The following is a 15212-nucleotide window of genomic DNA, read 5'->3' on the forward strand; positions in this document are numbered from 1 at the left end:
TGCCAGTGGCGCTTCTCTGTAGTGTTTCCCCGCCGTTCTTGTCATTGGTCGATCACAACAGCATGGCCCGTTAAAGCGTTTTGAATGTTAGGAGAATCTGCAGCAGCTTGCCTCTATTTCAATTCGCAACATTATACAGAATGCACGAAAAAATATCTTTAAAAAAACATTTTCAGAACACCAAAATAGAAACATATGGGTCCAGCATTATGCATCCATGCCAGATAGCTTTTTAATTATTGACTCGTTTTGTTATTCATTCATTGCTCCACATTAACAGATTTCCAGCTTTAGTTTCCGTATTGCTGAAGGAACTTGATGTCTTCCTGTGGGGTAAGGTTAGGTCTCAGGTTAAATGAAGCATCTGTAACCAGGATACTCTCTCCCAACCCATTTAGCCACACACTGGGTTATATAAAACAGGAGGTGGATATGAAATCATTATTGTAGCTTATTGGACAACGGGATCATGTTTTTTTAAATGGGGTTTTTATTTGTATGTTATGTTCTCGTATTGTATGTGACGATAAATGAGATGAGTGATGCAATCCTTTCTGATGTGATGTTATATAATGTATTCAGAAGTAATGACTGTGATTTGACCGTATACATAATGTCATGCTATGTGATGATATATGATGTCAAGGGATGTAATATTAAATGACGACATGAGATGTAATCATATATGATGTCATTTGATGTCATACATAATTTGATGTGATATTATCATATCATCATTTCATGTAATGTGATTATATATGACGTCATTCCATGTGATAGGACCTATATGATGTGATGTGATCATATATATGTCACATGATCTTATATGATATTGTCATGTTATTTAATGTGTTGATATGATTTCATCTGGTGTTGTCGTGGCATGTGATGTAAACATGCTTGTGATGTGGATAAATAGGATGTCATGTGATCATATCTACTTTATATAACGTAATGTAACGTAATCTGACGTGTAAGATGTTATGTCATAGTATGTCCCAGTGTGTGTATTTTACTACTTAGTCCAACTCTCACCTCAACCATTACTCTGGTCCAGCGGTGACCCACCACATGTAGGCTATTCATCCCTTTGTAGTTGTATTATTGTCCCCTCCTGGGCTCATTTTCATCATCATCAACATTACCCGATATCCAAAAATGTATTTCAAAACCCAACGTCACCTCTCTTTGTGACTTCCTCTCCATCCATCAAGTATCCTCGTCTTGGCCCACCCTCACAGACCCCTCAGCCCACCTGTTCCTGTGGCCCAGCTCTCATCCTTTCCATCACATCCAAAACTGCTGTGACCACCACTCTACATCCTTCACACAGTTCTTACCCAATCACATCTAAAGCTGATCTTCCCTCTCTCTTTCGCCCCACGTGACAGGTTGTCCTAACCAGCTAAGTGCTAGATTAGCAGCATTACCTCTAAGTCAGTCTCTCTCTCTCTCGACCAGGGCAAGCCTGGTCAGCTGAGCGTTTTTGTCACATGCCTCAGCTGCTCGAACAAAAGTGAAACAAGTATGAACATAGTTATGCAAAATGCACTTGTTTAACTCATGCAATTATGACCTTCACACACCTACTCTTTTAGATCATTTAAGTTGTTGTTTTTTCAGGCAAAGTGTATCAAGCTAAGACATCTCATTTGGATGCAGTTACATGATTATAGAAGCACATAGTGTCCTTTAAAAGTAGTCATTTATTGTGTTCGTGAAACAAGATGCGCGCGTGCGCGCGCGTGTGTGTGTGTGTGTGTGTGTGTGTGTGTGTGTGTGTGTGTGTGTGTGTGTGTGTGTGTGTGTGTGTGTGTGTGTGTGTGTGTGTGTGTGTGTGTGTGTGTGTGTGTGTGTGTGTGTGTGTGTGTGTGTGAATGAATGGCAGTGGGGGAAGTCAGTGAGGGGAGGCGGATCAGGGGGAGGGTGTGACTCTGGCCTGCTGGACCATAGCAAGAGAACAGTATGTAGGACAAGGCCCTGCACTGGCTAACCTATCCTGGTGAGAGCCGTGGTTGGGCGTGCTTAATTTCTGCATGCATGATCAATGGCACTGAATAAAAAAAGAGAGGAGAAAGACAGCGGCATGGGGGAGGGGATGCACAAGTTAGAGCACTTTGATAAGGTAGAATAAGGCGAAAACACTTGTTATAATACTCAAAAAAGTATATTTAGTATGTGTATTCTTTAGCTTTTGAGCAAGTTTGGCTAACTTTTTACAGGAGCTTAATGTTTTTCAGGTTTTTAATCTGGTAAAGCATGCCTAAAAGCAACTTTTATACATTGTGGGTAGGTGATGTTTGAGAGAGGTTTTTAGTACGCTGCTACACTCACACAGCCTTTTCTCTATCCCATCTCCCTCTCTCTGTCTTGTTGTCACTCTGTCACCTTAAAACACTGTGATAGTTTGTCCAATCCAAGTCTTCACTGCTTTTGTTTCCTTGACCACTGCTGACCCAGAGTGGGAATCCATTGTCTGTGAGCGACCTCTGACCTGCCAGGGCCTGGGACCTGCTCTGCACCACCCTCGAGGCCCAGTGAAAGAGAGTTGAGAGGGGGATCAGGAGAGAAAAGGGTTCAAATGGCGACTTCTGACCATCTGAAAAGCTGGAAGCTGAGCTGTATGTTTGGGCAGCAGCAGTCTTTAGAGCCAGCAGCCAACATTTGAATGTGATGCAAAATATAAACAGGCAACAAGTAATTCCAGGAAGACCTCATAGAACTAAACGCAGGCAATGGATAATGAAAAGGGATACGAATGGAATGTTTGTCGATGGATAAAGACATACAGAACAGGCACAAAAAGTATTTAAAAGCGGAAGCCAGGAGGCCATTTTAAAGTACCCCGTTTGCTGTGGGTGTTTTTTCCACCTGGCAGGTGGCAAGCCAAAGAAATCATTACATGAGAGAGGAGGAAACAAGCACACCTGTGGTTGCGGCAGGAGCTCCACCTCCGCTCTCCGATCACAATCCCTCCATCCCCCAGGAGAAGGTGTGGCAAAGGGAGAGAGACAAAGGGAGGAGAGAAAGGGAGAGGAAGGAAGAGATTGTGGGGGAGATTTACAGGCCTCATCAACAGTTGACTGAAGGTTGAGTTAACGTTTTATTAATCGTGCACACACACAACAAGCTGGACTGACGGTGCTGGAAGGATCCGAGAGGCTTTGGGCTTCTTGCGAGCACACGCAGACCACAACGTATTTACCCTGATGACACAGGACTATTTCTGTCTGTCGGCTGCATGAGTGCAAGCAGCAGCGGAGATCTACGCTGTAATACCACACAGACTGTTGGGCGGATAAACACAGGGAAATGCACACATACACAAAGGTTTCTGGTTACAAATCCGGAGAGACCTAACACTTAAAGACAGATTGCCAATACTGCACTTGCCACCATGGAGATTGGTAGGGGAGTCACAGTTTGTTATTGCACTGTCTATTCATCAGTGCTGTACTGAGTGCATTATTAACCCCCCGATAACTAATTATCTGTTATCTTCCGTCACAGCTACAGAGCTTTGCTTGCCATGACATTACATTACAGAATCCCTTCAATCCATAATGAGATGCTCATTCAAAGTTGTCACATACTGGCTCTTGAACTCTCTTGATTGACGGGATGAGAGTTCGTAAAGATAGTAGTGATGATGAATTTATTTGTTGGTACTTCTAAAATTGCATTACACTTACCTGTACCATGCTCTTGTGTACAACTTCCTGTCTGCCCTGACCTCTTTCACATGTGCGATGATGTCACTACAAGCAGTTGCTGGAAATGACATCATGACACAAACAGATGGAGTCACAACCATCTTTGAGACCATCGTCTTGCCGACCTGAACGAGAGGCCTGTGCCGTGACTCATCATCTCTTTATCGGAAGATGTGCTACGGGTAATGTAGTGTTAACACATGATGGATTTCACGCCAGGGCCTTGGAGCAGGACGGAAGAAAGGGAGAGTGAGAAAGAGGAAAGAGAGATAATGAAGAAGTGAGTACAAGAGAGAGGGGATTACTGTTTTTGTAAGGGGGGGGTTAAGAGAAGGTTTCGGTTGTAGCAAGAAATCCATACCACCTCTCTCCAAAGTTACCCCCATACACACACACACACACACACACACACACACACACACACACACACACACACACACACGACCAAGTGGAGTTGCAGTGCGTCCCTGTATCTCTTATAATCCTTTTTCCACTCCCCCCTCCATTTCTTTTTTTACAGGACCTATCAACGCCATTCCTTGCTACTATTTATAGGAGACCACTGTCCCCTCTGTCCCCCTGCCTGAGTGTAGATCTGTGTGTGTATGTGCCCTTGTGTGTTTCAGGGTACCCACAATAAACCAGTGCTTCTCACTCCTAATCTCACTGAGGTGGGATTCACTGAACAGGATATATTGTAAAGCCAGTTACAAAGATAGGTGTGTGTGTTTTGGAGAAGGGGGGGCGGGGGGTGGTTTGCATGAGGCTGATTTATCCCACCTGTCTAGTTGTTTCCGGTACGTACGTGTCGTTCCATGACTGACTACTGAAATGCACGAAGGCCTGGGAACACGCAAATCATCCCTGGAAAGTTGGAAAGTGTGTGTTTGCCAGGTGTTTGTCATGCTTGTGCTAATTGCAAATACTTTTTGTGGGATACCGACACGTGGCTCGGTACAGTCCAGCTGCTTCACGTGCGTGCTGCAGTGTGCAGGCCCTGCAGCCTGATGGAAGGCTGTGGTTATTGATTTATGAGCTCACAGTTAAAATGTGCCCTGCTTTGTGGTGTAATCAGCAACTGACACATTACATCTTGACACCATCCTTTTTTATGCTTTTTAAAGTTGTAGGTCATTTTATGGGGAAACGTGGGGGTTGAGTAAAGTTATGAATGACTTTCTTTAAACTTTTACAGACTGAATGAAGCTTTCGATGGTACGTTATGAGAGTTTTAAAGCGTATCTATGTTGCTGAATAGAGGCTATAGTTTGACGTTGGAAAGCAGGAAATGTCTTCTTTAACTTTCTGATGATAAAGGTGCCGTTGTCACCACTAAAACTGAACAAAGCTATATTTTTACATAAACAATGGATCAATAAGACTTGTGTGGAAGGGGTCTTTCATAATAACACACACACTGGTAATCTTTAGCCAACTCTGCAGTTCCCTTTATCTCTACTGAACATTTTACGGCTTTTTAACCCACTGCGCATAATTTTAAGTTAGCAACAATCTAGTGAACACAGAGGAGCATTTAGAGGCTAAAGGGCCAGATATACTTTCTCATGAGTGGGTGGAGACCAAAACACAGTTTAAATATTGGAACTACACCTGTTTGGGGATCACAAACATGACTCCAAATGAATGTTGCTACGTATTTGTTACCTGAATGGCAAGTGTTTGCTAACATGCTAACATTTTGGCTGAGACATCACAAGCAAAAATATGTGAATGTAGTGTTTAAAGTTAAATTCTATTGCATCAGAGCATCCAGTACTACATCTCTTATTATAGTTGTAAAGAAACAAACGTTATTTAATCTACACTTCCTGTTTGCATGGCCTCACCACAGCTGCAAAAGCATAGATAATATGGATGAGAGAAGACTTTACAAGGCAGTATTATAATTGTCCATGTCATCGTCTCACAGGCTCAATCGGATGTTTTGAATAGATGGCAATCATCATTTATGTATGAAGTAAGTACACAATATAACAAAGACATGTTTGATTTAATGTGCAATTGTGAAGAGGAAGGTGACAACAAACAGTATATTTACTTTAGGCAACTGCCAGCGACAAAAGGGGAGTTAAATCAAAATGATGTAGGTAGAGAAAGATGAAGGAAAGCGGCATGCAAAGAAAAACAGAATGAAGAGGGTTAACACGAATAACAAGCAGAAGGTGAATGTGTTCTTATGTATTTCCATGCGTGTGTGTGTGTGTGTGTGTGCGTGCGTGCGTGCGTGTGTGTGTGTGTGTGTGTGTGTGTGTGTGTGTGTGTGTGTGTGTGTGTGTGTGTGTGTGTGTGTGTGTGTGTGTGTGTGTGTGTGTGTGTGTGTGTGTGTGTGTGAGACTGTGAGTGAGTGCAGCTGTGCAGTGACAGAGTGAAGGGAGGAGAGAGCAGAGGGGGTCCATTGTGGCGCTTTGTGTGGCTCAGATTGTCCTCTTCTCTGGGAAAGTGGAAACTCAACACTCCTCTCCAGAGGTCTGGTTACCAGGTGAGAGAGGAGGAAAGAAAAGGGGAAAACAGAGCGCCAGAGCGAGGGAGGGAGAGCTGGAAAGGTGTGGAGAGAGAAACCGAAAAGGAGAGGCGAGGGAGAAAAGAGCATGAGACTTTTGGGCATGAGAGCTGGAAACTGAGAGAGATCAAGAGATGAACACAAAGATAGGAAGAAACAGCCTGCGAAAGAATAAACAGAGAGAGGCTCAGATGTTGGTTTAAACAAATAAGTATAATAATCCTGAGCAAATTTCCAAATGTAGTGCATGCTTTGCTAGCTCCAATGTGACCTGTCGTGAGACTTTGAATTAAAACGATATAATCAGTGTTATGTGTTCTTTAACAGTGAAAGCCCATGCAGATAAAGGATCAGATCATGTCCACGTTTTAATCCAAATACCAGGTTCAAATGTAAACTTGTCCTGTCACGATGATAAACAACACTGTTGTGATCTGTTCTACAATCAAATATTAAACTAAACTGAAACCAGTGGCGCTCATTTATAGTTAGAACTCCTCCTTGTGGCCACTTTTGGAACTTCTAAAAACATCCAAAATCAGTTCAGCTTCTTTCCACTCGTTTCATCTCCAGAAATAAAACAAAAGTCACACATCTTGTATCAGAAAATGTACATTTATTTTCTTTGATCACTTTTTACAAACTATATATATATATATATATTATTATTTTTACAAACACCACCTTTAACCCTGAACACCAAAAAGTTTACAAAGTACAAAGAGGAAGTACAATATCTAGCTAAAAAGACCACTCCATTTCCAGACATAATCCATATTAATCTGATGTTCTAAGACGTGCGTGATGAGGGAATAATTAAAAAAATACAGCTAATAATCTTAGATGGATGGAAAAATAATATCTGATGTCACCAAACCTTTTTTATATTACTTTACATTTCATTTTGTTGTCCACAGTATATCTGGTATTCCATTCTTTACAATCGTTTTCCCTTTTTTGTTGGCATGCATTATGATATGATAACTTTCTACCTTAAATGTCTTTTTTGACTGCTGTTCATCATGTGAGGTTATAATCTTTTGTTTGGTTGCAGTCAAAATTACAGTTGCATTGCAGTTAACTGTTACCTGATTTATTTTCATGTTGGTCAATCAGAGAAAACTGTAAAACATACAACAAAAATAGCAACGATCTCAGAGACATTTGGTCAAAATCGTATACAGTACTATTGTTTATGTGTGTGTGTGTGTGTGTGTGTGTGTGTGTGTGTGTGTGTGTGTGTGTGTGTGTGTGTGTGTGTGTGTGTGTGTGTGTGTGTGTGTGTGTGTGTGTGTGTGTGTGTGTGTGTGTGTGTGTGTGTGTGTGTGTGTGTGTGTGTGTGTGTGTGTGTGTGTGTGAAAGCAAGAGAATAGAGGGAGATGGGGGGGGCATGGCAGGAGTGACCATGTGTGTTTGACAGGAGTGTTTTTGTGGATGCTTTCACTCTTTCTCCCCCGATAGTGTCTGGAGTGGATTGTGGAGGCGGCAGCTCTGAGAACAGCTGCTTCTGACAAACACTATGTGTGTCACTTGGGGATTGAGTGTATGCGTGTGTATGTGTGTGATGAGGGGGTGGTAGGACACTTTCAAAAAGAGGAGACTAAACCATCTTTCTAATAACCCTTCAGTCGGTTTCAGATGTCACATGGCCACTCGAGAGATGAGTCCTCTTTTGGTTGAAACACAATCAAAAACAGATCAATTAACCCGTACTGAACTTTTTTTGAACAGAGGCTTCCTGTTTATATGCCGGAGCAGAGACTGATATTGACCTTCTGCAATATCAAACACACCCCCAGAAAATGATCGCAGTGAATGGTAATTCATTCTTACAATTCAACCGTGTCTGTGGCTGCTTGTGCATGTATGAGCCGATGAACTGTGTATTCAGCTGTGTGCATGTATGTGGTGTACAATATGTTAATGTGTGAGTGTGTGTGTGTGTGTGCGTGCGTGTGTATGTGTGTGTGTGTGTGTGTGTGTGTGTGTGTGTGTGTGTGTGTGTGTGTGTGTGTGTGTGTGTGTGTGTGTGTGTGTGTGTGTGTGTGTGTGTGTGTTGTTGCGTGATAGCAGGCAGGTATCACTGTCCTCCGTTATAAGCATAGTCTGCCTTGTTGTGCATGACCAGTCTGTTCTCCACGAAATAGAAGCTGTCTGACCGGGTCTCATAAGGACACTCCACCATCTGACGGACTGAAAGAAAGTTGGTGTTAACTTTTTATGTTAAAGCATTTAAGACATTTTCAAAAGTATTTATAATTTCTATCTTAAAGAATTTAACTGCACCCAGAAATGACCATTTGTATATCAATCGCTCAGCCCGTGTTACCTTGAAGTTTGGAAGAAATGTGTGTTTTTCCTGCATGGTGAAATTAGAATCCAATAACTGAAAATGGGTCAATGTTAAACATCAACAAAACTATACAAAACATCTGCTTACAAAGTTTTACACGAATAGTACAGTAAAATCCAAGTTTCATTATCCAGTCCCATGTTCACTACTTCCCAAACATGTGCATTTTGTTAAAACTATTTAAAACACTATGGACGTCGCTCAAGTATTACATTACATTACATTGCATTTAGCTGACGTTAAGTATGATAAATAGTAAGTGTAATAAATAGTAAGGTTTTAGCGAAAATGCATATGTTTTGATGACAGTGAGCATACAACAGAATTGATTAGAATTAGATTACCCTGTACTCGTTTTGTGAGTGGTTGTAAACAAATGTTTTGTTGTTGTTAGACGCAGCCTCCTTTTATTTCAATTCATCAATCATTTTCTCCTAGGATTCTTCTTCTAGAAAAAAAGATGTCCTTCAAGGTAAAACAGGCCAGGGTGAGTAATTGATAAACAAATGATCACTTTGTGGGTCGATGGTAAACTTCATATATTACTAGCATGCATCATGTACGTTAAAAGAGTCTTTGGTCACTGTTTCATTCCTCCTCTGCGCTGCCCATGAAACAGTCTTCTCCCAAAGCAACCACAGACAAAAATAACATGGAGGACAAAATCCACAGTCCTTATATGATCATCTCGTGTGAGGCTTTGGCAGTCTGAGTTAGCAAAACAAAGTGGGTATCTTCCAGGTTTAAAAAAGAATAAGACGACATTCCCTCTTTGTGCTTCCCGGACAGCGTTACCTTGCTGAACTGCAGCAGAGGGATACTTCCTGGTGGTTGTTGGTTTGATGCTAGGACTCAACAATGGAAATAAATAACCTTAGGTAAAGTACAGCGAAGACCATAGCCAGTTTAAGTGGGAATCTCAGACTGCTGAAGCCTCATCTTAAGTTCAACTCAACTTTAGTAAGCATTTTACAGAACTGTGGATTTCACTCTCTATGTTATACCATGTTGTTGCAGTAGGGATATCACAGGAACTATTGCAGAGACCCACAACTCTTTTGACATACATATTTTTGTAGATATTGAGCGCTTTTTCTCCTCAATATGCACATTTATGAAGCAGGATATTCAAAAATGTCTATTCAGAGTAATCTCCTCTAGTCTTTGCATACAGACAGACACCCTGACTCCAATGTTACTCCATCGTAAATGTCCCATATACCACAGTCATAAAAATGATTCTATACAATACAATTATTCATCACACAGCATAAAAGTAAAAAATATTATACGCTAAGTTGTTCAAAATTGTCAGATAACTGGTCGTAAAATATTGAAAATGATGTTGTTGACTTTCATCACCTACCGCCTTATTTATTTACTTTTGTTAAATTCTAAATAGACAGATGAGAAAAAAATAGTCACATATTTAATTTACATTCTTATAATTTATCACAATGTCGTTACTGTTCGTGTGGTATTTGCATGGTACACAAATCACAGAAAAACAAGTCAGTCGTCTAAAGTATTCACTGTTTGGATAAGGGGATACAATGCATCAAATATATTCGAAATAATAAATATTATTTTTATATATTTGTATTTCAGGATTCCTTTAGGTTTTAATCCTGTGTGAGGGAAAGCGACTCACCCAGGCTCTCAGACAGCTGAGGGAACTCGTAGATGTGCTCACAGGTGTTACGGCTGTTCGGGATACAGAAGCCAAAGTCAAAGTCGAAGCTCTTCAGCAGGTGGTCGCGGAAGTAGTGCCTCTCGATCATGCGGAAGTTGTTTAAAGGCCGGTTTCCAACTGTGAATTCCACCCTGAAAGGCAGAGAGGAGAGACTGAGATTGTACACTATGCTTGAGTAATTATAATGGTATTACAGTCTGCACTGGATCCAATTACTTTCTAGTGCCCAGTGACGACGCTGCAATTGTTTCCTTTGTTTGTGTATGGAACAGGTGAGTGTGTTCTCCTTAGGTGTGTGTTGTTGGTGAGTCACTCACGTAGCTCCCACGGTCCTCAGTCTCAGGAAGGCTGGAGTGAACTGGTACCGTACGAATCGGCCTGCGCTGGCGTCTGCCTCTCGGTGCTCCTCATCGTCCTCTGACACCCAGATCATACGACAGAGACATTTAAAATAAATACACTGAGGGATTATTTTGGATAAAATGTACCACTGATGTTTGTGAACCTGTCAACATACTTGGAGGCATTCATTTTTGAGATAATCACAAGAACAAGAGTCAATGATTTCATTGTAAAGTACTGAGAAACCAGATACAACCGTTTAATTAAAGAGCAAACTCAAATAAAACAGTACACGGAGGAGGCGGATGCACATTACCTGTGTGGGGGGGTTTGGCAATCTCAAACAGGACTGTGCCTGTCTCCAGGTCTCTGATCTTAAAGCGTACAAAGTCGACGTTATAAATATTATCCTCGGGTTTACAGAGGTACCCTGCAACAATGAAATACACACAGATGTCAGGAGCTTAAAACACTGAAATGATTTACAAGCCATTGTAGCTCATGTGTACAAAGGGCCGATTTGACATGCGCAAGGATAACATTCAAAACACTAAGCTTGACTTTGTTTTTACACATGCAATTTGCATTCGGATACATATCCTACCAAACCACAAAATAAGATGAGATAACATAATGTTTTTTTATGATCACTATGTAGCGTATTACAGAGATATACAGGGGGGAAAGCATGTGTGAAACCATCATGAATATATCACACGTTGTGCCACCAGAGAGAATAAAAACACTGATTGTGAATTCAAATGTCATAAACACTCCCCCTTGGCTCCAGTGTGATTTTTTTGCAAATTGCATATTTTGCCCCATCAGCTGTAAATATAGGTCATATGGCAGAATCTTCTGGCATTGTTTTTTTTAATCGTTTTTCAGGACACACAGATTGATTTACTGTAAATCCTGGCTGTGATGTCACATTTATTCTCTGAGAGGTTTGATTTATTCTTGCAATTAAAGTGACACCATACAACGCCTCCTATAATTAAACCCCAGTGTGCATTGAGATGCTTAAAATAGGAACACCAGGTTTTTCCATGACTGAAAGATTGTCTAATGCAGTCTAACAATTCTTAATGATGTCAAGTATGTAATGTCTCGGATACATATAACATATAACAAATCAAATATAAAACAGGATATTTTAGTCGTGTCTCCATTATACCTGACAGCCATCCATATAAGCCTGTTCACCACGTCATTGGCTCTAGTTTTACGTAATGTGTGCATTTAATATATTCTGTGGGTTGTAGTAGAAAACGTTACGTTATGTTCAGCACAGGAAGCAAATTAAACATTATAGGTCCACTTAAACCCACAACAAGAGACATTAGAGAGAGGAACATCCAAACCTCTCGTAGCCCCCCGCAGTCCCAACACATCCTCCGGGGTGATATGTCCACTTTGTGTCCGCAGGTCCTCCTCCGTGACGGGCCTGCTGTCCACCTGACTGCGCCGGGACTTCAGCCTCTTCAGAACCCCTCCACCAGGCTTGCGGTCCCGTGGAGGAGCCGCAGTGCCGTGTCCTCCGCCGGGGACGTTTTCAGCAACAGGCGCGTCGCTGCTGCGGGCTTTTGCTCCGCTCATCGTGGCCTCCTTTTCGTCGGCTTCCCCTTCTGTTTCAACGAGTGTGTCTCCGCTCTTGTCTCCTGATAAATGCGATAGGAAGAATAAGATGGCCTCCCACTCCCAGCGTTAGATGTCGAGTGTCGACAGAAGTGTCGGTGAACGGTCAAGCTCTTGTTTTTGTAAGCACATGCTGTACAGTTGCCATGACAACTCGTCCGGTGAGCCAGAGGAGGATGTGGCGTCATTCAGTGGAACGTCCACCAGGGGGCGCGCTTCAGTAACATACGAGAATATGCTGAAGAGTGTTTTCATTCATTATCACTAATACTACTGCCACTAATGGCACTAATTAATAATAATAATAATAATAATCAATGGTGAAAGTAAGGATTTTTTAAGAATGAGAGAAAAAGCTAACCTTGAGTGCAATGCAATGCAATGTCTCCCATAGGATTTGTATACTGCATATCTGTACATTTCTTTTACATTAAACTTTTAAAAGTTCACAGCTTCCAATACTTGATTATGCTCCTTTCTGACAGCCTTTTTACCATCATAGGGCCTTATATATGTATTGGCCACATTGGACTTTCCTAAAAATAAAATGAAATATATAAAAGAAAGATAAACCAAATTTCCAAACAAATAGTTAAACCGATAAAGAAAATGTCTTCATGTCTACTGACCCAAGCATATAACATTCACACCAAAGAAGATGACACTCATTTCAGAGTGTAAACAATGTTTAAACTAAACTTGACTACGTATTATGTTGGTGCATTTTTACCGCTTATGCACTAACATGTAAGCAGCATTTTAATACTTTAGCTGGTTGAGGTGCTACAGAAATACCATCTTATCCTAATGTTGAATAATTTGAAAGACAATTCTAGACAACCCAACTAACACTCACATTTACCCTTAACACAATCCACATTCAAATGAAAAAATCCAGGTTTTATTTCTCAAATTTGCTTCATGGCAGAGATTATTTCTCTTGCTTGTGACGTTTCCATAAAGCCTAAGGATACGCAAATGATACACTGTAAAGGCCCAGGTGTTATGGAAATGAAAGTGTAGTTAGTGAGTGCTGATGGGCACTTCCTGCTGTTAAAATGCCCCTGGAAGCATCCCCCAGCACTCTCCATTGAGCATGGAGAGCTGCATTAATCCAACTCCTTTTAACATTTTGAAAAGTAGCTTCTTGTCTCAGTTAGAACCTGTTAATCCTGTTTATTCAACAGTTTACTAACATCAAGCCACAAGGAATTTGCAGAGCACTTCCGGTCCGATCTTAAAAAAAAAAAAGCCACAGCTCTCCAAATAAAAAATTGTGGTGAGTCACTCTAAGCATTACAGACATGTCTTGTTTTACAAAGTGATTATTGGTTGCCATAAAAATCTGTTTTAGTCATAGTCCTCCCAGATTTCTTAAATGTAATGCCTGTTCCATTTATTTAGGTATACAGTGAAAAATACTAAGCAATTTAAAGGGGACCTATCATGCAAAATGCACTTTTGTACGTCTTTTATACATGAATATGTGTCCCCGGTGTGTCAGGGAACTCACCAAGTGTCAGAAAACATAACCCTCTTTCTTTTCCTCCATACCCAAATCTCTAAAAACGGGGCTGCAACGGATCTGATACAGACTGATACAGATTTGAAATATCTCTGACGTCAGAAACGAGGAGCTCCGCCTATATGGGCAACTCTCCACCTATCAGGAGGAGACAGCCACGGCCATTGCCGTTCGAAAGCGCTGGAGACGCTGTAGTACATATGCCAGGCCTGTAGGTGGCGCTGTAGTCTGCCACAAAAGCAGCGAAGAAGACTTCTCACAGATTCAGCCCTTGCAAAACCAGGGCTAAAAAAGAGCAAATAGAGCGAAATGAGGCATGGCTAAAATGCATGATCTGTTTGGTATTTTGAAAAAAAAACTTTGCAGACATGTTTTATATAGGTATGGCCCTACAATATATTATTCAAATATAGCATGATAGGTCCACTTTAATCAAGCCTTATGTCCCCAGTAATAAACACTTCTTTGAAATGTACGGAAACACCAGCGTCAATATCTAAAATCACTAAATCATAATTGATACAGAAAACACATTTCTTATTTAATAATTGTCTTTGTTCATATTACCTGATCAGTCACACACTGCTTATATTTAATAATCTTTGCACATATAGGAATGAACAGATTGCCCTGTAAAGTGGACATTGATCTTCATTTAACATTAGGTCTGTTATGTGAATTTCTAGCACATTGGTGAATTAGCCTATAGTCCGCTGTATTTATATATTTGCCATAATACAAATTGTCTTTGTAATTTTAAAGAGGCCCTGTCATGCTTTTTGGGATATCCCCTTTCCTGTAGTGCAGGGGTGTCAAACTCAATTTCATCTCGGGCCACATTAGCATCATGGTAGCACTCAAAGGGCCAGTTTTATATATAAGACTATATAAAAATACATATATAAATATTTAATAAAATAATGTATTATATTACATTGTTGCCTCTGCATTGGATTATTATCGGATAGGGTATAACTTCATAATTAACTACGTCTGAAAGCAGAAGTCTGAGGCAAATAATTTCAAGTCTCTGCAGTGCGCATGTCACAAAATGATTTAAAAAGAAAAGCCAAATTCTGAAAAAAGGTCAAAATCATAAAAAAAGAAATAACATTTGGAAAAAAAAGTCAGATTCTGGGAAAAAGTCAAATTCTAAGAAAAAATAATATTTAGAAGAAAAAAAGTCAAATTCTGAGAAATATGCCAAATTTGAGATGCGTTGTTGCTGGGACATACTGGCAACGTGCTTTTGTAAATCGGCATGTAACCGTATAATAAACATATTATATTATTTGCAAGCTCTTGTGGGACCGCATCAAAAGAAGTCACGGACTGGATTTGACCCCCGGGCCTTGAGTTGGACACCCCTGCTGTAGTGTGTGATATAGGTTTTTGTGCATGTAAATGGTCTGCAAAGGCTAAAATCC

General features: G+C 40.7%; 1 protein-coding gene across 1 annotated transcript; it reads right to left on the reverse strand.

The window, feature by feature from the left end:
* Positions 1-6830: 6830 nt before the first annotated feature.
* On the reverse strand, positions 6831-12667 carry LOC117446889 (protein unc-119 homolog B-like). The gene is made up of 5 exons (XM_034083376.2): positions 11987-12667; positions 10939-11052; positions 10598-10697; positions 10239-10411; positions 6831-8427 (listed from the first exon to the last, which is right to left on the reverse strand). Exons 1-5 carry the CDS (start codon positions 12219-12221, stop codon positions 8315-8317), a joined length of 735 nt encoding a protein of 244 aa, XP_033939267.1. The 5' UTR covers positions 12222-12667; the 3' UTR covers positions 6831-8314.
* Between the last annotated feature and the right edge of the window lie 2545 nt (positions 12668-15212).

This window comes from Pseudochaenichthys georgianus, chromosome 5 (genome assembly GCF_902827115.2).
Source record: "Pseudochaenichthys georgianus chromosome 5, fPseGeo1.2, whole genome shotgun sequence".
Classification (NCBI taxonomy): domain Eukaryota; kingdom Metazoa; phylum Chordata; class Actinopteri; order Perciformes; family Channichthyidae; genus Pseudochaenichthys; species Pseudochaenichthys georgianus.